Source organism: Perissodus microlepis, chromosome 23 (assembly GCF_051167445.1).
Source record: "Perissodus microlepis isolate ML-2025 ecotype Zambia chromosome 23, ASM5116744v1, whole genome shotgun sequence".
NCBI classification, from domain to species: Eukaryota; Metazoa; Chordata; class Actinopteri; order Cichliformes; family Cichlidae; genus Perissodus; species Perissodus microlepis.
The window spans coordinates 12,958,662-12,984,662 of record NC_140482.1 but is presented as its reverse complement, the minus strand read 5'-3'; the positions used below and the strand labels follow the sequence as shown (position 1 = coordinate 12,984,662).

At 41.4% G+C, this 26,001-nt stretch overlaps 1 protein-coding gene across 1 annotated transcript in view; it reads right to left on the bottom strand.

Moving 5' to 3' along the window:
• Positions 1-60: 60 nt before the first annotated feature.
• The window catches only part of nid2a (nidogen 2a (osteonidogen)), a 66,665-nt gene continuing 40,724 nt past the window's right edge, over positions 61-26,001 (bottom strand). Inside the window, exons 26-42 of the mRNA XM_084921026.1 lie at positions 24,185-24,318; positions 23,772-23,877; positions 20,132-20,265; positions 19,719-19,824; positions 16,079-16,212; positions 15,666-15,771; positions 12,026-12,159; positions 11,814-11,919; positions 10,732-10,861; positions 10,527-10,627; positions 10,248-10,420; positions 9,388-9,517; positions 9,101-9,272; positions 6,037-6,194; positions 5,677-5,800; positions 5,455-5,567; positions 61-3,595 (exon numbers count right to left, since the gene is read on the bottom strand). Of these exons, the coding sequence (XP_084777152.1) occupies positions 3,585-3,595; positions 5,455-5,567; positions 5,677-5,800; positions 6,037-6,194; positions 9,101-9,272; positions 9,388-9,517; positions 10,248-10,420; positions 10,527-10,627; positions 10,732-10,861; positions 11,814-11,919; positions 12,026-12,159; positions 15,666-15,771; positions 16,079-16,212; positions 19,719-19,824; positions 20,132-20,265; positions 23,772-23,877; positions 24,185-24,318 (2,072 nt within the window). The 3' untranslated portion in view covers positions 61-3,584. The remainder of the gene's footprint in view (positions 3,596-5,454; positions 5,568-5,676; positions 5,801-6,036; positions 6,195-9,100; positions 9,273-9,387; positions 9,518-10,247; positions 10,421-10,526; positions 10,628-10,731; positions 10,862-11,813; positions 11,920-12,025; positions 12,160-15,665; positions 15,772-16,078; positions 16,213-19,718; positions 19,825-20,131; positions 20,266-23,771; positions 23,878-24,184; positions 24,319-26,001) is intronic.

Sequence of the window (26,001 nt, the reverse complement as noted above, 5' to 3'; positions counted from 1 at the left end):
CCTGCGCTTCTTTTGTGGTGAATCAGACAAATGTTCAAAAAGCATCTCCCGTAACAAGTCACATTTTATTTTATAAATATCACACCTTATGAAAAAATTAAAAAGTAGAAGAAGAAAAAGTATTTGCTAAAAAAAATGTCATTTGTGTGAAATACAATTAGTAGTGCAGATATGTATAGTAGGGCTAATTGGATGGGGGAGGCTGGAGAAACATACTCTGATTATAGTAATCGGATTACAAAAACTGGTAAGCATACAACAGTATCAGTGACAAGGGTTACAAGTATCATGATTCCTTGACGGGTATCGATACATTTGGGGGAAAAGATGCTCTTACATTTTACTTTGCTGATATAAAAGAATCAAGTCATCTTTAATCTTTAGTGTTAGGTGCTGTATTTTATCCCTGCTTCCACTCGTTCAGTGATGGTAAACCAGTCTTCTCCTGACTGTGGCTTTATGTTTAAGCATATACTGTATGCTTAAAGTAGCCACTGTGACTTTACCCACTGAGGTTATGTCCACATGTACCTGGGTATTTTTGAAAACACAGATTTTTCTATGCGTTTGCACCTTTCGTCCACACGTAAACAACATTTCCGGTCACTAAAAACAGAGATTTTTAAAAAGTCCTGCCAGGGTGGAGATTTTCAAAAACTCATATTTTGCATTTACGTGTGGACGAGGAAAACGCAGCGTCAAAGGTGTGCGCCTTTTTTGACGTCACACTGTGCGCCACCAATGTTCCCTCTAAGCTGCGCACGTGCGCAATTGCGCACTGCTGGCACGGTCTCTGCGCACAGAAAATCTGCCTTGCACACAAAAAAAATCTAACCTGAATTGAAATTAAAATTAATACTTTAAAGATTCTGTTTTGCAGTGTTAGTCAGTGAGTGACTGGCTGCTCCCGTATCCCATAGTCCAGCCAATAATGCGATTCACATTCGTATATACGCAGCTAATCAACAGCCTATGACAGCGTCTTTATGTGCCGACACCGGTGTTTTAGCTAGCAAAGCGGCATGGCTGATGTGGAGTGAAGCCACGTTAATGACAACGTGTACAACCATTGGAGATGTGAGCAGGACAGACGGAACAATTGACGGAAAAAGTGTGGACCAGTTTTTAAATTGTGTTGATAGGCCACGTAAAACCAGAGTTACGATAAAAAAAAATATCTGCAATGTTTGGTTTCCTTGCTGAATACTATCATTGTTTATATTTACTGCGGGAAGAAACGGTAAAAACGGCGTTTTATAAGAAAAAAGGCTTGAAAGCGCTCTCCGCCTGTGAGCAAAAACAAACTCCACCCCCTCTCCCTTTCCTATTCGTCCAAAAAAGTACCATGTCGACCAATCAAAAAATGATATGGCAACGTGGCATCTAGTTGTTAAGAAACGGGGGGAAGTTTTAGGAGTGACGGCGGGAGTGGCACAAATAATTTGTGTGGCATCAAATTTGATGCAGAACAGCTGATTGTTCTGTAAATATTTTGAAATGTTTATTTAAAAACGCCTTGGCTGCATTTTAAAAAAAAAAAATAGCTGCAAAAAAATTTGTTGTTTGCCAAACTCAGTTACTTTTTTGAAGAAGTAACTATATAATTAACTGCCCAGCATTGGTCATTATATACTGTATTTTACAGACAGAGAGTTACAGGACTCTCTCCCAGACCACAGACTCATAATACAAATCAGAGCTTTATAAAAAAGAAGAAGAAGAAAAAAGTAAGTTGTGTTTTCGAAATTGGAGTTCAAGTTATTTTTACTTCCAATAGTGTTAACATACTACACAGGTCAATGACTAGATTTTTTTTAATTTTTCATTGTAAGTGGGCTAAAGCAGTTAATTAAAAGTAGTCTAACATAGATGTAAATGCTGTAATTTGATTATTTTTATAAACCATGTAACTTGGATGGATTCGATGCTGGCGTGACCACAGTGCACACGTCTGCTGTTGCTCACAGTGGTCCAAGGGACCGCTCAGGGAGTTTGTGTGTTCGCTCAGACACGTGAAAAATTAGAGGGAACATTGTGCGCCACGTTATTGTTTTGGTGAAATGAATTTCTACAATGGCGGACTTAGACAAAATACTGTTACTGTTAATTTTACTGTTTAAATGCTTACATATATACAGACAGTTTATGTCCCTCCACACATAGGACTCAGTTCTGCTTCTATGCACCATCTTTGTTTACGCTTTCCCACCCAGGCTTCTAGGCTTCTGATTGGCCAACATTTCTACACGGTTAGGAATATATCGCCACCTATTGTTTTGGCATGTTCCTTGCAGCGTTTTTCTTCGTTTTTGCGTTTACGTGTGGACAGGATTTTTTTTTTTTTAAAAAACGAAAACGGAAAATCTCAGTTTTCAAAAATACCCGTGTACGTGTGGATGTAGCCTGAGTGAAATGCCAAGGTGTAAGACAGCATGGCATAGATCTGACTGAGAAACTAGGACTTTGCACGCTGAGAGTTTAATGTCTGAGAGCTCTTGTTCTCTTAACTGTTATTTCTTACAGACTGTTTACAAGACAGTCCAGAATGAAAGGGGCTCGGTGGAGCAGTAGCCAGACAATGTCTCCTAATAACAGTCACCAACAACCAACTTCTAAAGTGTACCTAAATTCTAACATCAATCGAGCATTTTCTGATGTAAATCTTTAACATACATTAGCATAATGCTAGCATTTTATGGGCAGAACTAGCTTCAGTGTAACAAAGACATAAGTGTTGTTTTATTACAATTTGGACACATTATCAAACCACGTAAAGTGCTGCGACACGAAGTGCGCAAAAGTCGCCAAAATCTGCTAACTCAGTTACCGCTGAGTTTCGAACCTCCTCTGTCATTAACATCAGCACAAAAAGCTGTGTGCTAGGAACTTCATGGCATGGGTTTCCATGGTTGAGCAACTCCTTTAGGTGTAATGTGTGGCAAGGACGTTTGTCCATATATCGTATATCCAGTTTTTTCTTAGTCTGTGTATTTAGCTCACAGATGTGAGTGCAGTGTTATTCCCAAAAAGTATTCCCCAAAAAGCCAGACTGCACCTTTAATGTGCAGTTGTTCTTGTTGTTAACCAGAGACCACTATGAGTGCAGCTGTAACTTCTCAACTTAATGGCCAATGTTATTTGTTGATATATAAAAAAAAACCCAACAGCTTGATGTTAGTTTTCCCAAAAGGAAAAGCTTCAAATTATTCTTCTTTGGCTTTAAAGTACAATTAAACCCCCAAAAACTACAACCATGCATTTTAACATCTGATTTCATTGTTCTGCACCTTTATTCAACAGAAAAACAAAAATCTCAAGCAATACAAAAATACAGTAGAAAAAAACTAAAAATGAGGTATAAAACAAATTTACAAATCATTTACTTTGGGTTACATTAAGGTGAGATACTGGGGTTGGAGTGGGTGTAAATTTGCTCTGATTGCTGATCTGGCTGTCGTAAGCCATCTTTGCTCCCTGCTGAGTGTCCTTCTTCCAGAGGGACACCAGAGGGCCTGGACCTGCCCTATGTCCATGAATCGCCTCAGAACTTTAGCACCAAAGCACACTGCGGGTGCAGGCTGTCGTTAGTGGCTCCCTGTGACACACACACACACAAAGATAAAAGCTCATCACTTTGAATCATCATCCTATAGTGGAAGTACTTTAAGGATAAGTTAAAATGAGAGGTTAAAGGTTTCATTTTCTGTGTGAATCCAAATGTGACAGGATGAAAACTTGGGCGCTGCAGTGCTCTAATGACAGAACAAACAGTCGTGCACTTTGTAACTGGAAGCGACTGAGAATTATCTCTGTAAAGAATGTGTGTATATTTATGTATTGCACAATAAGAGCTTTTAAGCCTCTCGCAAGCTCCTCCCAAACTTCAGGATCTGTGTTTTAGACCTGTCATCATGGCAACAATTACACCACACATCGTCATCTTTAAAGCTAGCGACTATAATCTAGTCTGACTGTTGAAGGATGTGACTTTTACAGCAACACACACCAGTGATAGTGTTCCTTCCGACTGTTTTCAAAGGCAGATGCATTGTGACGAGATTATGTACTCTGCAGATGTGTGTAGTTTTAATGGTGACATTTGCCAAAGTGCTACTTTAGGGATTATCCTGTGTACTTTGTACTTTAACGTGAGGCTTTTAAAGGACTCGAAGCCATCTGCAGACAACAACACATCAAACATGATGCGTGCAAAAAAACAGGTAGAGGGTCGCACACAGCTGTGTAATCTTTGTTCTTTGGTCTCTCACACACGCAGGTCACAAGTAGACGGTCACAGACAGCTGTGCAATCTTTGTTCCTGTCTATTTCATGGGTGTATGTGAAGTCACCCCTCAGACACATATATCTGCAGAGTGGTGGGTGTTAGCCAGCTGTGTGATGAGTGCAGAGTGATCAAACACGAGCTGTGATTACTTCCAACAACAAAGACTGCCCAAAGAAACCAGTTTGATTAACCTTTATCAGTAACATGGATTTCTGAAAAAATTAAAACGTACAGCTCTGCTATCACTTCCAACATAAATGATGGCAGGAAACTAAACAGTAGTGACATTTGTAGGGTCACAGAAGTTGGACTAGCTGGTATATAATGAAGTGCTGCGTGATGGCTAGCTACACAGCTATGGTTAGCATAACATAGCAAACACAGTGAAGCTGGAGGATGAACGCTAACTTTTTTCCACTCGATAAAAGTTAACATGAGGGTTCCCGATGGTTAGGGACAAATGCAATCCCATGGCAGGATCCTGTAAATGGACCAAACTTCAGTCAGGAGAACAACTGAGATAATCCATCCACAATACGAGGTTAGTTATTAATATACTGCTGCATGGGCTGGGCTGTAGTTACATCGTAAGGTTTTAAAAACTGAGCACAGTAGCTGCATGTCCTGGTTAGAGAGAACAATAATGGGTGATAACGATTCTTAAGGATGGCAACAGATGGCAGAAAGATACCCTACTCAGAAATGTTTCTGATGAACTGAGAGAAATGTAAATCTCACACAAGTAACACCATTCATTTCAGAGGAACTGTAATCAGTGGATATAGCCTGCACAACATGTTGCTGAAGGCATCTAGTTTCATTTCATTCATACTGTCAAATGTCATGTTTTTCAAAGGATCTGTGAGATTATAGGAAAGTGCAGTGCAGGAAAAGCAAAGTTGGTACACAAACCAATGAGTTCACTGTCTGCAACTCCTTTAAGTTAGAGTGTGTGCATAATATAGTTAGTTTTCCTTCAGTTTAGCCCTGTGACAGACTGGCAGCCTATCCAGGGTATATCCTGTGTTTCACCCAATGACAGCTGGGATAGGCTCCAGCTCTGCCCCCTGCCATAACTCTTAACTGGACAAGTGGTTAAGAAAATGGATGGATGGGTGGATGTTCCTTCAAACTTGAAAGACTGACTCTGATTACACAATATATCTCACCTGGTAGGCAGTGGGTCGTTGCTACGGTGATGCCATACAAATGAGAGCGCTGCTCAGGCAAGTACTCATCAGTGAACAGACTTCTGTGTTTGTTCACTGCAATCACACCATCCCTGTGAGTAACAGGTTAGAGAGGAATGATATCAGCGATATACACATATCAACTTATTGAACTGCAACCAACCACTGTGATCTGAGTAGAGGGAGATGAATGAAGACTACCTCCGCCAGTCAGTGTAATAGAAGTGGTTCCTGTAGTAGACCATGCTGAATGGGTAGTTGAGGTTGGCGTGGATTACTCTTCGACCTGAACCATCTGAGGATATACACTCTAGACGCTTTGTACCTGACAGACACAGGAAGACAGCATGGCTCATTACAACATCAAGAAAATATAGGTTAGGTCAATTCTAGAGCATTAACTTTTAACTGAAGAGTTTTCAACTATCTCAATAAGCAAGATATGACAGTATATAGTCTGAGAGGCAGCTGTACACTGTTTACAGATGTCTTAAAACCCTGGGACAATAAATAAGGGACCAATTGACATGAATGCAGCATCAGCATAGAGGCCACGTTTACCTGCGTCAGCCCAGCAGATCTGTTCAGAAGCAGAGTCATATGTTAGAGCATTTGGCAAACCAATCCCATCAGACACTATCACCTGGCGGTTTTGACCATCCACTGATGAGCTCTCGATCTTAGGGGCCTCTCTGTTCCAGTCTGTCCAATACAGAGTACTGCAGGGAGACACAGGAGGGGAAAACTTATTACTCTTACTCTGATTGTTCCTTTACTCTTTTCTCCATAAAGACAACATTTGATAACCTCCCCCGAAACCATGATGGTGATTTTTAACACCTCAGAATATATTAATAAAGACGTGATTTGACGACCGTTAGAATAGTGTCCAGGTTTTTCCAACAGGTAGCTGCATATGCAGAAACCACCCTCATTAATTTCTGATGCAAACCCAGTCATTTCCTTCTTAAGCAGGCCTGGAATATGACAGAAACTACTCTGTTGGGAAAAGAAATTCAAGCATTTCTTCTAGTGAGCTTTCAGGGACTAAAAGAGTTAAAAGGGACCTACTTGTGGGAGTCAAGCAAAGCTACTCTAGAGTCCAACATTAAAAATATGGAGCTGGACATGTGCAGAATGAACCCCTTTCCACCCCCTTCCATCTGCATTGTTGACTACAGTCATTTTGCATTGATTTGTTTCAGTGCCGGGCACTTATATGAGTGGTAAATCACACACACATGACTAAAGGGACCAGTGGTCCCCTGATAATGAGGTCAAGGTCAGGCTTATCTTTTTAGTTTTTAGTCATGCTTTATCTGTGTACATAGAGAACGTGGACCACACTGCCTCACACATGCAGGCATATTTATCAGTGTTTTCATATTTCCTGTTTAATGAAGATTTAAATAATATTTTAAACAGTGCACTGTGTGTGGGCTGCTTACGTGCTGGCAGTCCTCTGGGAACTACAGGTAATACACACCACATGAACATTCAGCTTATACACACACACACTTATGAATTTGGTGAAGGTGCAGGGCAGCAGATGTCTGACACGTTCACACATGTGTATATGCTTTTATAAAGCCTTTGCGTGTCATTTTGGTGTGTCTGCTTCGCTGAGTGTCGTGGTTAGGGATGAGAATATTCAGCGACCCTCCCCAATTTGGTCTATTCGCCTGTTATTGGTTAGGGTTAACTGCACATGTTCACTTTACAGCCTAAGAAACCACAGAGGACATGCTTAATCATAAGTGCATAAGTGTGCCCGTATGGAACAGTAATTACTTTTCAAACCTGAGTTTTTGTCAGAACACACACACCCCATATATTTACCCCTAAATCAGAAACTAAGCTGTAAAATCAATAATGTCAAGCAAACATTTCAGGTTTTATGACCAGGGTTATTGCTGCTGTGTTTAATCATTTGTAACAACCACATTAACCAACACACACACACACACAAACATGCACGCGCATAACTGTTGATTATGTGATTAGTTGCTGTGATGAAGAGCAGATGTTATTCCTGGCGAGTTGGCCAATCAAGGCCTCTTGCTTTCATCCTATGAGTGTGTGTGTCCAGGATTAATGGCATCAGTAAATTCAGGACAGTCTTCTTGGCTCAGTTTGCTGCGACACACACAGCACTAAAAGTCACTTGTGATAGAATTAGCAAACATGTGTTACTAAAGACAGACTCCACCTGAAAATCCCCATTGCCATATTTTTTCTATGAGTGCCAGTCTCATAATGATGAAGTCATGTTTTGGTCACAGTCTAAATCTTAGAATCCAGACTCAACAACCCCCCTTACTGCCAAATAGCCTTAAAAACAGAGTTTGCACTGTACTAATGAATTAGGTACAGCCTCATTGAGTCATAGCCTGTTAAAGAACTAGTGTTTAATTTTCATTCTCGTAGTAACAGACTGAAAACCATCTGTGCCCTCTTCTTCCATAAAATCTCTGTGGCTACAGTGAAGGCTATCTCAGCAGAGCACCTCCAAATTGTTGCAAGACAGTGTGTGGGCTCTTGTTTGTTTCTTGTTCCATGTCTGCAAATCCAGATTATGTTAACATACTTTTCTTCATTTCTAAGTAGAGCTTTTATGCCTTTCTGTATTTTTTTCCATATACATATGTTGTGATGTTGTTGAGGCTTCAGACTGCTCTAAACACTCAGCCAAGGCTATCCTTATTTGTATGGGAGAACTGAGTGGTAACCCTGCAAACATTTCAATGTTCAGTATATTTTATCCTATCTAGTCTGAAAAATACTTTCAAAATGAAAGCTGTGCAGACACTGAGATGTAAGTTTGCCATCAACTCGCTGTACTTCTTGAACATCACCTGCATGCCTCTGTTTGACTGTTCAACAATGGTATTCTGTGTTCAAGGCAGACTTCATATTATCCCTTCTTACAATTCTTCTAATTCTTCAAACTATGACAAAATAATTTAAGCAAAATATTCTTGATAGTGACATCGAAAAGCCCTAACCTTTTTTGTCATAATACTGCAGCCAGTTTCAAACCGACAGATTAGATTGCATACGCATATCTCTTACCCAAGCTATGGCTAGCAATCTGTATCCATGAACATATGGTGGATGTTTTGTTTTTTTAATATATATCTTAAGAACAATTGGCTGCTTTGATTAGCAGGTGTGCTGACAGCAGATGTAGCTAGTAACTGTTTGCTAGGTCTCCTCTCTACTATTGGAATTATCTAACAACTTGCTATGTGGCACAGACTATCAAGAACTCTGTTAGCATTAGCTGACAACTCAACATTCAGTCATCTCATCCAAATGTGATTACGTCAGGGTCTTAAAAAAAAACAACATAAGCGTAGCCAAATTGCTAATGTTGAAGCTTTCGTATGGGGAATCCAGAACCCCACGGAAGACGTCATTGTGACTCCATCTGTTCAAATCTGCTCTTTGTGAGAGGCAGTGGGCTTAAGGGAAGGAGAGCAGGAGTTAGAGGAAGAGACGGGTTGCTTCAGACAGTGCATCACGTTGACGTCAACAGCAAGAAGGACAGTTTTTTTCAAATAAAATCTGGAAATTGGCATTTTGAAATTAGTGAAAGCAAAGAAAGATGAACAAATGGTTTTACCCGGTGGAAGAAACCACTATGATTGCACGGGGGTTGACCAAGTCTGTGTCAAACAGGGTCCTCCTCCCACTGCCGTCCAAGTTGGCTCTTTCAATCACATCAGGAGTAGAGTCAACCCAGAACATCAGCCGGCGTTTGACATCCACTGCCAAACCTTCTGGACTGACGAGATCTGCAGAAACGAGAAGAACAGAGATCCGGACATCATAGAGGAGATATTGAAATCATTTAAGGCATTCCACAACAATCACTACAGGAACAAGCACCACACAACTGTGAAAGCTTACTTGTGTTAATGAGAACCTCAGGCTCAGCACCAGACACCATTGAAGCTCTGTTGATTGATCTCGCAGACAAATCTGTCCAATAGACTTGGTTTTCCTTGCAGTCATAGGCTATACCAACAACTATGGAACCCTGGAGACACACACATAAATACAAGCTTCACCAGTGTTGACATACATCAGTTCACACAAGTGTACCTCAAAGATGAGAACTCACCTCCAACATTTTGGTCATGGTGTGAACCAACAACAAAACTCAAAGTTAGTTATAGATACTATGAACTATGTGCTTTTCTTCTATTGTGGTCTCTCTTTCCCATCACCAAATTGGTCGAGACAGATAGCTGCCTCTCCCTAAGCCTGATCCTGCCAGAGGTCTCTTCCTGTTAAAAAATGAAGTTCTTCCTCCCCGCTGTCACCAAGTGCTTGCTTATTGGGGACTGCCTATTCACTGGGGTTCTTTCTCTAATATTTTAGTTAGTTTTTCCTAAAGTATAAAGTGCCCTGAGATGACTAAAAATAACTAAACAAAATAACTAAAATACCATATTTATATATCTGACAGATTTAAAACTTTCTACCCAAATATGTAATATTTTATATTTATATACATAATATTTATTATACTAGTCAGATATTTTCTATAATCGAGGTGCAGGGTATTCACAATGACATACAATTTGAAATACACGATGTGAAGTCAGTTTTTACTTATAATTCTGAGACATAATTCTGCTTAAGACATAATGCTGACAGTTTTTTTTCTTTCTTTCTTTTAAGTAGCAAAGAAATTTACTACAAAAATTAACAAAGATTAAAAAAATTTTTTTATAGAGTATGTGATCTACCCATTAATTTCTTACATGTAGAGCCAATAGTGTTTTGGATCGGCTTTCGTCTAGTCTGGTCCCGTTGAGAGGCAGCGCTCCTATTTTCTGGCCCTGAGCGTACAGCAGTGTGATGCCAGTGTTTGTGGGAGGGGTGACATCTGGACGGGATGTTGGACGCACCGTAGGCGGTGGCACTGACGAGATGCCTGGGATGTGATTTGGATGGATAGAAATGTTTGAGTCATAATTAGTGAAAGACAAAACTTATATAATACAGTACAATGACATGTGTCTTTGACGATTATTGCTTACATGCAGGTTTGACAGCATCATCTGATTTGGTTCCGGGAACCATGTGTCCATTCTGGTCCACACACCAACAGTAGTTGGTCTCCCCGTAACACTGGACTGGACTGGGATGGTGCAGGCAAACGGAAAAATCATAAGACTTTTAAACAGCAATGCAATTATTTTTTTCTTGAGAACTTCCTTTGATGACTGCATATCTGCTGCTTACCTGAACTCTCCATCTGGCTCACACTGAGGTACATACTGCTGTGGGCCAGGTTTCCCACCATAGTGCTCAATCAAACTGGCTCTCCATCGCTCACACATGCTCTCAGGGCGTTCTGTTGGAGTCACTGCAACTAAGGGGAAGCCAAAAACCCCAAAACAACCCATCAGTACTTCCATTCATAAAGCTAAAGATAAATTACAAGTCAGATGATATTCTTCTGTAGTTCATCATTATTTATTCAATTATACTCTCAGGATGTTCCCTACTTTGCTGAGTTTATACTACAGTGTTAGTTGGAGGCTAATGGTGAGGGGATGCTTCGTGTTTAAAGAGGCACACATATACACAGATCGTACTTTTGTCAGAAATGTTTACCACGTTCAAATCCCTTTAATGACTTGCTTTATTGGAGCATTAAAACTAAACCTCAGAGCATTTCTGGCTTCTACTTGTGTTTACGCTGGCCTTGCTCTCTCAGTGTCAATTTTGAATGTGAGACTTTGCTGTTTGTAGACTGAGAAGGAGAGGAGGACACAATTTGAAAGGGAACAGTTCTCTATTGTGAGATAAAGACAAACCAAACAATTAAATGCAGTTAGCTTTTCCAGAAGTGTTTATTATAGTGGCAGTTAGCATGTTGCAATTTAGTCTTCTGGATCACTTGGTTATGCTTCTATTTAATGTTCAGACTACCCACTAAATATGGTGGTTTGGAAAAGAGCAACAACTGGATGATCCATCAGTTCCATCTGCAGACTGGCAAACTAGGATGGCAATGAGTTATGTGGAAGCAGATAAAAACAGATAGAAAAAAAGTCTACAATTGAATTTGAACAAAATAAATTTGTCAGTATGACTAAATCAGACAAATTGCCTGTGTGGGCCAGATATCTTCAGATCCTAAACCAAATGTGAGTGAGAAATGTTGTCATTATGAAATAATAAATCTCGTTTGCAGTTCATAGACTATATATTAAAGATGTACTTGTTTTGCAGCTACAACAGGCATTTTGTCTGTTGTATTCTTGGTGATTTAAAACTGGTTGTGAGAGGTGAGGGGGCTGGGGGTGAAGAAGTCTCACCTGGTCTGTCACAGTCTACAGGTGCTGCACCAGGTGGAGTCCTGGTTTCTGCTCTCTCCTCTCCTCTACTGTCCACACACCAACAATAGCCAGTGGAGCCATGGCACTGAAATAACGATGAGAAACACATTATTTAGAAGAACAAAAACAAGTTATAGATGAAAGTCCAAAGCCAAACTAACTGACAAATTAATATAAAGTCAGAGTTTCACCTGCTGAGGTAGATACTGTCCTTCTGCATCACACTGTGGTTTGTAGACTCCAGTTATAGGATGTCCATCAGCACTGGTGGTCTTTACGCTGTCTCTGTGGTGCTCACAGTGAGTTTTAGCACGCTCTGGTTGAACTGAATCAGAAAAAAGAAAAAAGGAAATTTATGCCTTGTTGTGCCAACAGGAAATAAACCTGAATAAAAACAATCAGAATGAAGTACGGGCCACTAGAATACCAACAGCACAGAGAGAGAACAACTGCTCCTGAAGGAAAAGGGCTCCACTAAAACTTTAATATTTGTGGACGCTATTATTACTGCCTGTCACCTCTCTCAGGGTATGGGCCTCCAAAGGTACTGTAGATCTCCAGAGATTTCTGTTCTGGGCCATTATTTCTAGTTGGGTCCAGGTGTAGCCAATCTTTTTTGTTTCTGCCTCGAGGTCCTGTCGTCAGGTCTTCCTTGGGCGGCCTCTCTTTCACTTGCCTTGGGGGTTCCACCTGAGAGCCTGCCTGGTGATGTTGGTTGGTATTTTGCGTAAAGCGTGCCCTACCAAGCACTAGGGCTGGGCCATATTATACCGTTCACGGTAATTCCGGTATAATGTTAGGCAACGATAAGAAAATAAAATATTGAGATAGAATATGGGTAAAACACGCATGCACAGTGCCTTTGTTTTCATACGCACATGGCCGAAAAAGCATGGCGGCAACGGAGAATGAGAAGGGGGAAAGCGGATCGTTGAGTGAAACGGATGAACCAGAATTGGTTTGTAAAAATCGTGCACCTTCAGTGGTGTGGAACTGGTTTGGGGTTTGTCCGTAAGATACCCACCAAAGCACATTTATTTTGTAGGGCCGTCGTTATTGCCGTATTTGTCGGACTAAGGTGCTCGTAAATCTGGGAGTAATCTGGGTCCAAAACTCCGTCTGCTTCAGGTCCCAAAGTCAAACGAACACTGCGGCACATTGAGAGTTAAAAACTGTCTAAATTCTTTCACCTTTAATAAAATGATCAGCATTGCTGCTTTACCAGGTGTAACAATTAAGTTTAACATCCAGGCATCCATGAAAACAGAATTTATTACATTTAACGGAGTTAGAAGTTAGCAGGAAGTTTGAGGAAGTTGGGTAACTAGGGAAACTAAGCATGATATAGCATGTTCTGACTGAGAGATTTCTGAAAAAAAATTAAAACGTACAGCTCGCCTATCACTTCCAACATAAATGAAGACAGGAAACTAAACAGCAGTGATGTTTGTAGGGTTACTGAAGTTGGGCTAGCTGGTATATAATGATGTGCTACGTGATTGCTAGCAACACAGCTATGTTAGCATAACATAAACAGTAAAGCTGGAGGATGAATGCTAACACTTTTCCACTCGATAAAAGTTAACGTGAAGGTTCCTGATGGTTAGAGACAAATGCAATCGCATGGCAGGATGCTGTAAACGGACCAAACTTCAGTCAGGAGAACAACTGAGATAATCCATCCACAATACGAAGTTAGTCATTAATATACTGCAACAACATGGGAATAGAGCAGCTGTGATAGAATACAGCATTAATGAATCAATAGTACAGAAGTGGAGGAAGCAAGAAGAATGAGTTGAATAAAGTTTGATTTATTTGACCGCTTTGTTTTGCTTAATGTGCCTTATAAACCCGTGCACCTTATGGTTCGAAGAATACGTATTTGACTTTTTTATTTGGCACACTGCAGTTTAATGTTGCAAAGCACCTCTTTTTAAACCTTTGTGGTGTCCTCATATGCTTGTTTGCCATTCACCTAGGGACCATTTGTGATCCGAGGACACCACAAGGGTTACCTTTAGTGGATATTATACATGGTTATGCTCAGGATATGTCAGCCCATTTCTACTGGAAATGCCCTTTGGTTAAACTTTCAGCAAGGAATTTGCATTTGCACTGTTAAATTTTTATATAGCTTTAATGCACATAAAAAACAGCTGCTTGTTTAAGTGAAAATAAATGGATGGGTTTTTTGCGTTAGTAATGTTGTAAAGTTGTATTTTGTATTTCGTCTCGCATCAATTATATCGTCAGTTATATCGTTATCGCAAATTTTCAAGTATATATCGTGATAAATATTTTTGGCCATATCGCCCTGCTCTACTCAGCACCATCTTCTCTGCCTGATTTCTTCCTTAGCAGCGAGTTGACAGGTTATTTCCCATAGTTTAATGTTACTGATCGTGTCTGGCCAGCGAATGTGGAGAATCCTTCTGAGACAGCTGTTGAGGAATGTCTGGATTTTCCTATTTGAGGTTTTATTTGTCTTCCAGGTTTCAGCCCCTTACAGCAGTACTGACTTCACGTTGGAGTTGAACAGTCGGATCTTGGTAGTAAGGGAATCTCTCTGGATGCCCAAATGTTCTTGAGCTGGATGAAGGCGGCTCTTGCTTTGTCAATCCTTGTCTTGACATCTGCATTGGTTCCACCTAGTTAAGTAAAAGAGTGTATTTCCTCAGGGGCCTTCCACTGAGGATGACTGGGTTGTTACTAATACTATTGGAGTTGATCCTAAGGAGTTTGGTCTTCTCCTTGTTGATGATGAGTCCAACATGTGCTGATGTGGCTGCCAATATGCTGGTCTTTTCTTGGAGCTCCTCAAAGTGTTCAGATCATCTTTTCATCTGTTGCACTAGTTCTGTGATGGCCTTTCCCTCTTTGTCCTTGATGGGTCGTTCTGGCTTGCTGTACTTACCAGACAATTTCTTGATTATTGCGTAAAGGTGTTTCATGTTACCATTGTATGCTGCCTGTTCTGCTTCAGCTCCCAGTCCATCTATGTAGACATTCTTGTCTTTCCTAATGCTCTTCGTCACTGCTCTGTGGGCTTCTGCCTATTCCGCTTGGGCCTTGGCTTTTTCTGCCCTAGTCCTGCTGTTGTTTACTGCCACCTTCTTGTGTTTTCTCTCTTCTATCTTGCCCAAGGTCTCAGCTGTGATCCACTCTTTATGATGCTGTTTCTTTATTCCGACCACTTCTTCACTGTTTGTTCTCAGTGTCTTCTTTATGGTCTGCCAATTGGCCTGTATGCTGCTTTTCTCCTCTCCCTGGTGCAGCTAATTAAGCACCTTGATCTTGCTCTTCAACTGAACTCCTCCCTTTATCTTTAATCGACTGACATCATACTTCGCTCTACGCCGTGTTGTTTTTGTCCAGTTCTTCTTTAACTTCAGCTGCATGTTGGCTACTACAAGATGGTGGTCAGATGCCACATCTGCTCCTCTTCTCACCCTAACATCCTGGAGAAATCTTCTAAACTTCTTGCTAATGCTGATGTGGTCAGTCTGGTTCTCTGTCACACTGTCCGGTGATACCCAGGTTCTTTTGTGGATCCACTTGTGCGGAAAAATGCTACCTCCAATGACCAGGTTGTTGAATGCACACAAATCAACGAATCTCTGCCCATTATCATTCATCACTCCCAGCCCATGTATCCCTATGATTTGTTCATATCCTGTGTTGTCAAACCCAATCTTGGGTTCACATTAAAATCTCCCATAAGGATAATGATGTCTCTGGTTCGGAACGCTAGATTGCTAACAAACAGACAGACAGAAAACCAAACAAATGGAACTGATTACATAAATCTTTGGGGGGGAACAGTCTCACCTGGTCTGTCACAGTCTACAGGTGCTGCACCAGGTGGAGTCCTGGTTCCTGCTCTCTCCTCTCCTCTACTGTCCACACACCAACAATAGCCAGTGGAGCCATGGCACTGAAATAAAGATGAGAAATACATTCCATTTTGGGGCATTTTGACCTTTATTTGACAAACAGTCAAGAGTTTTCAGACATGAAAGAAGGGAGGAAGAGTGGTGGAAACCACGCAGCAAAGCTCTCTGAGTGAGGGTCGAACATAGACTGCTGTGTTGAGCTTTTCAGCATAAAGTTGCCTGCTCAACCACGTGAGCTAAACTAACACCAATAAAAACAGTCTTAAGAAGAACAAAAAGAAATCACTGATAAAAGCCAAAGAAGAAACTGTAGTTATTCACTAAATAAATAAAAAGTCAGAGTTTCACCTGCTGAGGTAGATACTGTCCTTCTGCATCACACTGTGGTTTGTAGACTCCAGTTATAGGATGTCCATCAGCACTGGTGGTCTTTACGCTGTCTCTGTGGTGCTCACAGTGAGTTTTAGCACGCTCTGGTTGAACTGAATCAGAAAAAAGAAAAAAGGAAATTTATGCCTTGTTGTGCCAACAGGAAATAAACCTGAATAAAAACAATCAGAATGAAGTACGGGCCACTAGAATACCAACAGCACAGAGAGAGAACAACTGCTCCTGAAGGAAAAGGGCTCCACTAAAACTTTAATATTTGTGGACGCTATTATTACTGCCTGTCACCTCTCCCAGGGTATGGGCCTCCAAAGGTACTGTAGATCTCCAGAGATTTCTGTTCTGGGCCATTATTTCTAGTTGGGTCCAGGTGTAGCCAATCTTTTTTGTTTCTGCCTCGAGGTCCTGTCGTCAGGTCTTCCTTGGGCGGCCTCTCTTTCACTTGCCTTGGGGGTTCCACCTGAGAGCCTGCCTGGTGATGTTGGTTGGTATTTTGCGTAAAGCGTGCCCTACCAAGCACTAGGGCTGGGCCATATTATACCGTTCACGGTAATTCCGGTATAATGTTAGGCAACGATAAGAAAATAAAATATCGCGATAGAATATGGGTAAAACACGCATGCACAGTGCCTTTGTTTTCATACGCACATGGCCGAAAAAGCATGGCGGCAACGGAGAATGAGAAGGGGGAAAGCGGATCGTTGAGTGAAACGGATGAACCAGAATTGGTTTGTAAAAATCGTGCACCTTCAGTGGTGTGGAACTGGTTTGGGGTTTGTCCGTAAGATACCCACCAAAGCACATTTATTTTGTAGGGCCGTCGTTATTGCCGTATTTGTCGGACTAAGGTGCTCGTAAATCTGGGAGTAATCTGGGTCCAAAACTCCGTCTGCTTCAGGTCCCAAAGTCAAACGAACACTGCGGCACATTGAGAGTTAAAAACTGTCTAAATTCTTTCACCTTTAATAAAATGATCAGCATTGCTGCTTTACCAGGTGTAACAATTAAGTTTAACATCCAGGCATCCATGAAAACAGAATTTATTACATTTAACGGAGTTAGAAGTTAGCAGGAAGTTTGAGGAAGTTGGGTAACTAGGGAAACTAAGCATGATATAGCATGTTCTGACTGAGAGATTTCTGAAAAAAAATTAAAACGTACAGCTCGCCTATCACTTCCAACATAAATGAAGACAGGAAACTAAACAGCAGTGATGTTTGTAGGGTTACTGAAGTTGGGCTAGCTGGTATATAATGATGTGCTACGTGATTGCTAGCAACACAGCTATGTTAGCATAACATAAACAGTAAAGCTGGAGGATGAATGCTAACACTTTTCCACTCGATAAAAGTTAACGTGAAGGTTCCTGATGGTTAGAGACAAATGCAATCGCATGGCAGGATGCTGTAAACGGACCAAACTTCAGTCAGGAGAACAACTGAGATAATCCATCCACAATACGAAGTTAGTCATTAATATACTGCAACAACATGGGAATAGAGCAGCTGTGATAGAATACAGCATTAATGAATCAATAGTACAGAAGTGGAGGAAGCAAGAAGAATGAGTTGAATAAAGTTTGATTTATTTGACCGCTTTGTTTTGCTTAATGTGCCTTATAAACCCGTGCACCTTATGGTTCGAAGAATACGTATTTGACTTTTTTATTTGGCACACTGCAGTTTAATGTTGCAAAGCACCTCTTTTTAAACCTTTGTGGTGTCCTCATATGCTTGTTTGCCATTCACCTAGGGACCATTTGTGATCCGAGGACACCACAAGGGTTACCTTTAGTGGATATTATACATGGTTATGCTCAGGATATGTCAGCCCATTTCTACTGGAAATGCCCTTTGGTTAAACTTTCAGCAAGGAATTTGCATTTGCACTGTTAAATTTTTATATAGCTTTAATGCACATAAAAAACAGCTGCTTGTTTAAGTGAAAATAAATGGATGGGTTTTTTGCGTTAGTAATGTTGTAAAGTTGTATTTTGTATTTCGTCTCGCATCAATTATATCGTCAGTTATATCGTTATCGCAAATTTTCAAGTATATATCGTGATAAATATTTTTGGCCATATCGCCCTGCTCTACTCAGCACCATCTTCTCTGCCTGATTTCTTCCTTAGCAGCGAGTTGACAGGTTATTTACCATAGTTTAATGTTACTGATCGTGTCTGGCCAGCGAATGTGGAGAATCCTTCTGAGACAGCTGTTGAGGAATGTCTGGATTTTCCTATTTGAGGTTTTATTTGTCTTCCAGGTTTCAGCCCCTTACAGCAGTACTGACTTCACGTTGGAGTTGAACAGTCGGATCTTGGTAGTAAGGGAATCTCTCTGGATGCCCAAATGTTCTTGAGCAGGATGAAGGCGGCTCTTGCTTTGCCAATCCTTGTCTTGACATCTGCATTGGTTCCACCTAGTTAAGTAAAAGAGTGTATTTCCTCAGGGGCCTTCCACTGAGGATGACTGGGTTGTTACTAATACTATTGGAGTTGATCCTAAGGAGTTTGGTCTTCTCCTTGTTGATGATGAGTCCAACATGTGCTGATGTGGCTGCCAATATGCTGGTCTTTTCTTGGAGCTCCTCAAAGTGTTCAGATCATCTTTTCATCTGTTGCACTAGTTCTGTGATGGCCTTTCCCTCTTTGTCCTTGATGGGTCGTTCTGGCTTGCTGTACTTACCAGACAATTTCTTGATTATTGCGTAAAGGTGTTTCATGTTACCATTGTATGCTGCCTGTTCTGCTTCAGCTCCCAGTCCATCTATGTAGACATTCTTGTCTTTCCTAATGCTCTTCGTCACTGCTCTGTGGGCTTCTGCCTATTCCGCTTGGGCCTTGGCTTTTTCTGCCCTAGTCCTGCTGTTGTTTACTGCCACCTTCTTGTGTTTTCTCTCTTCTATCTTGCCCAAGGTCTCAGCTGTGATCCACTCTTTATGATGCTGTTTCTTTATTCCGACCACTTCTTCACTGTTTGTTCTCAGTGTCTTCTTTATGGTCTGCCAATTGGCCTGTATGCTGCTTTTCTCCTCTCCCTGGTGCAGCTAATTAAGCACCTTGATCTTGCTCTTCAACTGAACTCCTCCCTTTATCTTTAATCGACTGACATCATACTTCGCTCTACGCCGTGTTGTTTTTGTCCAGTTCTTCTTTAACTTCAGCTGCATGTTGGCTACTACAAGATGGTGGTCAGATGCCACATCTGCTCCTCTTCTCACCCTAACATCCTGGAGAAATCTTCTAAACTTCTTGCTAATGCTGATGTGGTCAGTCTGGTTCTCTGTCACACTGTCCGGTGATACCCAGGTTCTTTTGTGGATCCACTTGTGCGGAAAAATGCTACCTCCAATGACCAGGTTGTTGAATGCACACAAATCAACGAATCTCTGCCCATTATCATTCATCACTCCCAGCCCATGTATCCCTATGATTTGTTCATATCCTGTGTTGTCAAACCCAATCTTGGGTTCACATTAAAATCTCCCATAAGGATAATGATGTCTCTGGTTCGGAACGCTAGATTGCTAACAAACAGACAGACAGAAAACCAAACAAATGGAACTGATTACATAAATCTTTGGGGGGGAACAGTCTCACCTGGTCTGTCACAGTCTACAGGTGCTGCACCAGGTGGAGTCCTGGTTCCTGCTCTCTCCTCTCCTCTACTGTCCACACACCAACAATAGCCAGTGGAGCCATGGCACTGAAATAAAGATGAGAAATACATTCCATTTTGGGGCATTTTGACCTTTATTTGGCAAACAGTCAAGAGTTTTCAGACATGAAAGAAGGGAGGAAGAGTGGTGGAAACCATGCAGCAAAGCTCTCTGAGTGAGGGTCGAACATAGACTGCTGTGTTGAGCTTTTCAGCATAAAGTTGCCTGCTCAACCACGTGAGCTAAACTAACACCAATAAAAACAGTCTTAAGAAGAACAAAAAGAAATCACTGATAAAAGCCAAAGAAGAAACTGTAGTTATTCACTAAATAAATAAAAAGTCAGAGTTTCACCTGCTGAGGTAGATACTGTCCTTCTGCATCACACTGTGGTTTGTAGACTCCAGTTATAGGATGTCCATCAGCACTGGTGGTCTTTACGCTGTCTCTGTGGTGCTCACAGTGAGTTTTAGCACGCTCTGGTTGAACTGAATCAGAAAAAAGAAAAAAGGAAATTTATGCCTTGTTGTGCCAACAGGAAATAAACCTGAATAAAAACAATCAGAATGAAGTACGGGCCACTAGAATACCAACAGCACAGAGAGAGAACAACTGCTCCTGAAGGAAAAGGGCTCCACTAAAACTTTAATATTTGTGGACGCTATTATTACTGCCTGTCACCTCTCCCAGGGTATGGGCCTCCAAAGGTACTGTAGATCTCCAGAGATTTCTGTTCTGGGCCATTATTTCTAGTTGGGTCCAGGTGTAGCCAATCTTTTTTGTTTCTGCCTCGAGGTCCTGTCGTCAGGTCTTCCTTGGGCGGCCTCTCTTTCACTTGCCTTGGGGGTTCCACCTGAGAGCCTGCCTGGTGATGTTGGTTGGTATTTTGCGTAAAGCGTGCCCTACCAAGCACTAGGGCTGGGCCATATTATACCGTTCACGGTAATTCCGGTATAATGTTAGGCAACGATAAGAAAATAAAATATCGCGATAGAATATGGGTAAAACACGCATGCACAGTGCCTTTGTTTTCATACGCACATGGCCGAAAAAGCATGGCGGCAACGGAGAATGAGAAGGGGGAAAGCGGATCGTTGAGTGAAACGGATGAACCAGAATTGGTTTGTAAAAATCGTGCACCTTCAGTGGTGTGGAACTGGTTTGGGGTTTGTCCGTAAGATACCCACCAAAGCACATTTATTTTGTAGGGCCGTCGTTATTGCCGTATTTGTCGGACTAAGGTGCTCGTAAATCTGGGAGTAATCTGGGTCCAAAACTCCGTCTGCTTCAGGTCCCAAAGTCAAACGAACACTGCGGCACATTGAGAGTTAAAAACTGTCTAAATTCTTTCACCTTTAATAAAATGATCAGCATTGCTGCTTTACCAGGTGTAACAATTAAGTTTAACATCCAGGCATCCATGAAAACAGAATTTATTACATTTAACGGAGTTAGAAGTTAGCAGGAAGTTTGAGGAAGTTGGGTAACTAGGGAAACTAAGCATGATATAGCATGTTCTGACTGAGAGATTTCTGAAAAAAAATTAAAACGTACAGCTCGCCTATCACTTCCAACATAAATGAAGACAGGAAACTAAACAGCAGTGATGTTTGTAGGGTTACTGAAGTTGGGCTAGCTGGTATATAATGATGTGCTACGTGATTGCTAGCAACACAGCTATGTTAGCATAACATAAACAGTAAAGCTGGAGGATGAATGCTAACACTTTTCCACTCGATAAAAGTTAACGTGAAGGTTCCTGATGGTTAGAGACAAATGCAATCGCATGGCAGGATGCTGTAAACGGACCAAACTTCAGTCAGGAGAACAACTGAGATAATCCATCCACAATACGAAGTTAGTCATTAATATACTGCAACAACATGGGAATAGAGCAGCTGTGATAGAATACAGCATTAATGAATCAATAGTACAGAAGTGGAGGAAGCAAGAAGAATGAGTTGAATAAAGTTTGATTTATTTGACCGCTTTGTTTTGCTTAATGTGCCTTATAAACCCGTGCACCTTATGGTTCGAAGAATACGTATTTGACTTTTTTATTTGGCACACTGCAGTTTAATGTTGCAAAGCACCTCTTTTTAAACCTTTGTGGTGTCCTCATATGCTTGTTTGCCATTCACCTAGGGACCATTTGTGATCCGAGGACACCACAAGGGTTACCTTTAGTGGATATTATACATGGTTATGCTCAGGATATGTCAGCCCATTTCTACTGGAAATGCCCTTTGGTTAAACTTTCAGCAAGGAATTTGCATTTGCACTGTTAAATTTTTATATAGCTTTAATGCACATAAAAAACAGCTGCTTGTTTAAGTGAAAATAAATGGATGGGTTTTTTGCGTTAGTAATGTTGTAAAGTTGTATTTTGTATTTCGTCTCGCATCAATTATATCGTCAGTTATATCGTTATCGCAAATTTTCAAGTATATATCGTGATAAATATTTTTGGCCATATCGCCCTGCTCTACTCAGCACCATCTTCTCTGCCTGATTTCTTCCTTAGCAGCGAGTTGACAGGTTATTTCCCATAGTTTAATGTTACTGATCGTGTCTGGCCAGCGAATGTGGAGAATCCTTCTGAGACAGCTGTTGAGGAATGTCTGGATTTTCCTATTTGAGGTTTTATTTGTCTTCCAGGTTTCAGCCCCTTACAGCAGTACTGACTTCACGTTGGAGTTGAACAGTCGGATCTTGGTAGTAAGGGAATCTCTCTGGATGCCCAAATGTTCTTGAGCAGGATGAAGGCGGCTCTTGCTTTGCCAATCCTTGTCTTGACATCTGCATTGGTTCCACCTAGTTAAGTAAAAGAGTGTATTTCCTCAGGGGCCTTCCACTGAGGATGACTGGGTTGTTACTAATACTATTGGAGTTGATCCTAAGGAGTTTGGTCTTCTCCTTGTTGATGATGAGTCCAACATGTGCTGATGTGGCTGCCAATATGCTGGTCTTTTCTTGGAGCTCCTCAAAGTGTTCAGATCATCTTTTCATCTGTTGCACTAGTTCTGTGATGGCCTTTCCCTCTTTGTCCTTGATGGGTCGTTTTGGCTTGCTGTACTTACCAGACAATTTCTTGATTATTGCGTAAAGGTGTTTCATGTTACCATTGTATGCTGCCTGTTCTGCTTCAGCTCCCAGTCCATCTATGTAGACATTCTTGTCTTTCCTAATGCTCTTCGTCACTGCTCTGTGGGCTTCTGCCTATTCCGCTTGGGCCTTGGCTTTTTCTGCCCTAGTCCTGCTGTTGTTTACTGCCACCTTCTTGTGTTTTCTCTCTTCTATCTTGCCCAAGGTCTCAGCTGTGATCCACTCTTTATGATGCTGTTTCTTTATTCCGACCACTTCTTCACTGTTTGTTCTCAGTGTCTTCTTTATGGTCTGCCAATTGGCCTGTATGCTGCTTTTCTCCTCTCCCTGGTGCAGCTAATTAAGCACCTTGATCTTGCTCTTCAACTGAACTCCTCCCTTTATCTTTAATCGACTGACATCATACTTCGCTCTACGCCGTGTTGTTTTTGTCCAGTTCTTCTTTAACTTCAGCTGCATGTTGGCTACTACAAGATGGTGGTCAGATGCCACATCTGCTCCTCTTCTCACCCTAACATCCTGGAGAAATCTTCTAAACTTCTTGCTAATGCTGATGTGGTCAGTCTGGTTCTCTGTCACACTGTCCGGTGATACCCAGGTTCTTTTGTGGATCCACTTGTGCGGAAAAATGCTACCTCCAATGACCAGGTTGTTGAATGCACACAAATCAACGAATCTCTGCCCATTATCATTCATCACTCCCAGCCCATGTATCCCTATGATTTGTTCATATCCTGTGTTGTCAAACCCAATCTTGGGTTCACATTAAAATCTCCCATAAGGATAATGATGTCTCTGGTTCGGAACGCTAGATTGCTAACAAACAGACAGACAGAAAACCAAACAAATGGAACTGATTACATAAATCTTTGGGGGGGAACAGTCTCACCTGGTCTGTCACAGTCTACAGGTGCTGCACCAGGTGGAGTCCTGGTTCCTGCTCTCTCCTCTCCTCTACTGTCCACACACCAACAATAGCCAGTGGAGCCATGGCACTGAAATAAAGATGAGAAATACATTCCATTTTGGGGCATTTTGACCTTTATTTGACAAACAGTCAAGAGTTTTCAGACATGAAAGAAGGGAGGAAGAGTGGTGGAAACCACGCAGCAAAGCTCTCTGAGTGAGGGTCGAACATAGACTGCTGTGTTGAGCTTTTCAGCATAAAGTTGCCTGCTCAACCACGTGAGCTAAACTAACACCAATAAAAACAGTCTTAAGAAGAACAAAAAGAAATCACTGATAAAAGCCAAAGAAGAAACTGTAGTTATTCACTAAATAAATAAAAAGTCAGAGTTTCACCTGCTGAGGTAGATACTGTCCTTCTGCATCACACTGTGGTTTGTAGACTCCAGTTATAGGATGTCCATCAGCACTGGTGGTCTTTACGCTGTCTCTGTGGTGCTCACAGTGAGTTTTAGCACGCTCTGGTTGAACTGAATCAGAAAAAAGAAAAAAGGAAATTTATGCCTTGTTGTGCCAACAGGAAATAAACCTGAATAAAAACAATCAGAATGAAGTACGGGCCACTAGAATACCAACAGCACAGAGAGAGAACAACTGCTCCTGAAGGAAAAGGGCTCCACTAAAACTTTAATATTTGTGGACGCTATTATTACTGCCTGTCACCTCTCCCAGGGTATGGGCCTCCAAAGGTACTGTAGATCTCCAGAGATTTCTGTTCTGGGCCATTATTTCTAGTTGGGTCCAGGTGTAGCCAATCTTTTTTGTTTCTGCCTCGAGGTCCTGTCGTCAGGTCTTCCTTGGGCGGCCTCTCTTTCACTTGCCTTGGGGGTTCCACCTGAGAGCCTGCCTGGTGATGTTGGTTGGTATTTTGCGTAAAGCGTGCCCTACCAAGCACTAGGGCTGGGCCATATTATACCGTTCACGGTAATTCCGGTATAATGTTAGGCAACGATAAGAAAATAAAATATCGCGATAGAATATGGGTAAAACACGCATGCACAGTGCCTTTGTTTTCATACGCACATGGCCGAAAAAGCATGGCGGCAACGGAGAATGAGAAGGGGGAAAGCGGATCGTTGAGTGAAACGGATGAACCAGAATTGGTTTGTAAAAATCGTGCACCTTCAGTGGTGTGGAACTGGTTTGGGGTTTGTCCGTAAGATACCCACCAAAGCACATTTATTTTGTAGGGCCGTCGTTATTGCCGTATTTGTCGGACTAAGGTGCTCGTAAATCTGGGAGTAATCTGGGTCCAAAACTCCGTCTGCTTCAGGTCCCAAAGTCAAACGAACACTGCGGCACATTGAGAGTTAAAAACTGTCTAAATTCTTTCACCTTTAATAAAATGATCAGCATTGCTGCTTTACCAGGTGTAACAATTAAGTTTAACATCCAGGCATCCATGAAAACAGAATTTATTACATTTAACGGAGTTAGAAGTTAGCAGGAAGTTTGAGGAAGTTGGGTAACTAGGGAAACTAAGCATGATATAGCATGTTCTGACTGAGAGATTTCTGAAAAAAAATTAAAACGTACAGCTCGCCTATCACTTCCAACATAAATGAAGACAGGAAACTAAACAGCAGTGATGTTTGTAGGGTTACTGAAGTTGGGCTAGCTGGTATATAATGATGTGCTACGTGATTGCTAGCAACACAGCTATGTTAGCATAACATAAACAGTAAAGCTGGAGGATGAATGCTAACACTTTTCCACTCGATAAAAGTTAACGTGAAGGTTCCTGATGGTTAGAGACAAATGCAATCGCATGGCAGGATGCTGTAAACGGACCAAACTTCAGTCAGGAGAACAACTGAGATAATCCATCCACAATACGAAGTTAGTCATTAATATACTGCAACAACATGGGAATAGAGCAGCTGTGATAGAATACAGCATTAATGAATCAATAGTACAGAAGTGGAGGAAGCAAGAAGAATGAGTTGAATAAAGTTTGATTTATTTGACCGCTTTGTTTTGCTTAATGTGCCTTATAAACCCGTGCACCTTATGGTTCGAAGAATACGTATTTGACTTTTTTATTTGGCACACTGCAGTTTAATGTTGCAAAGCACCTCTTTTTAAACCTTTGTGGTGTCCTCATATGCTTGTTTGCCATTCACCTAGGGACCATTTGTGATCCGAGGACACCA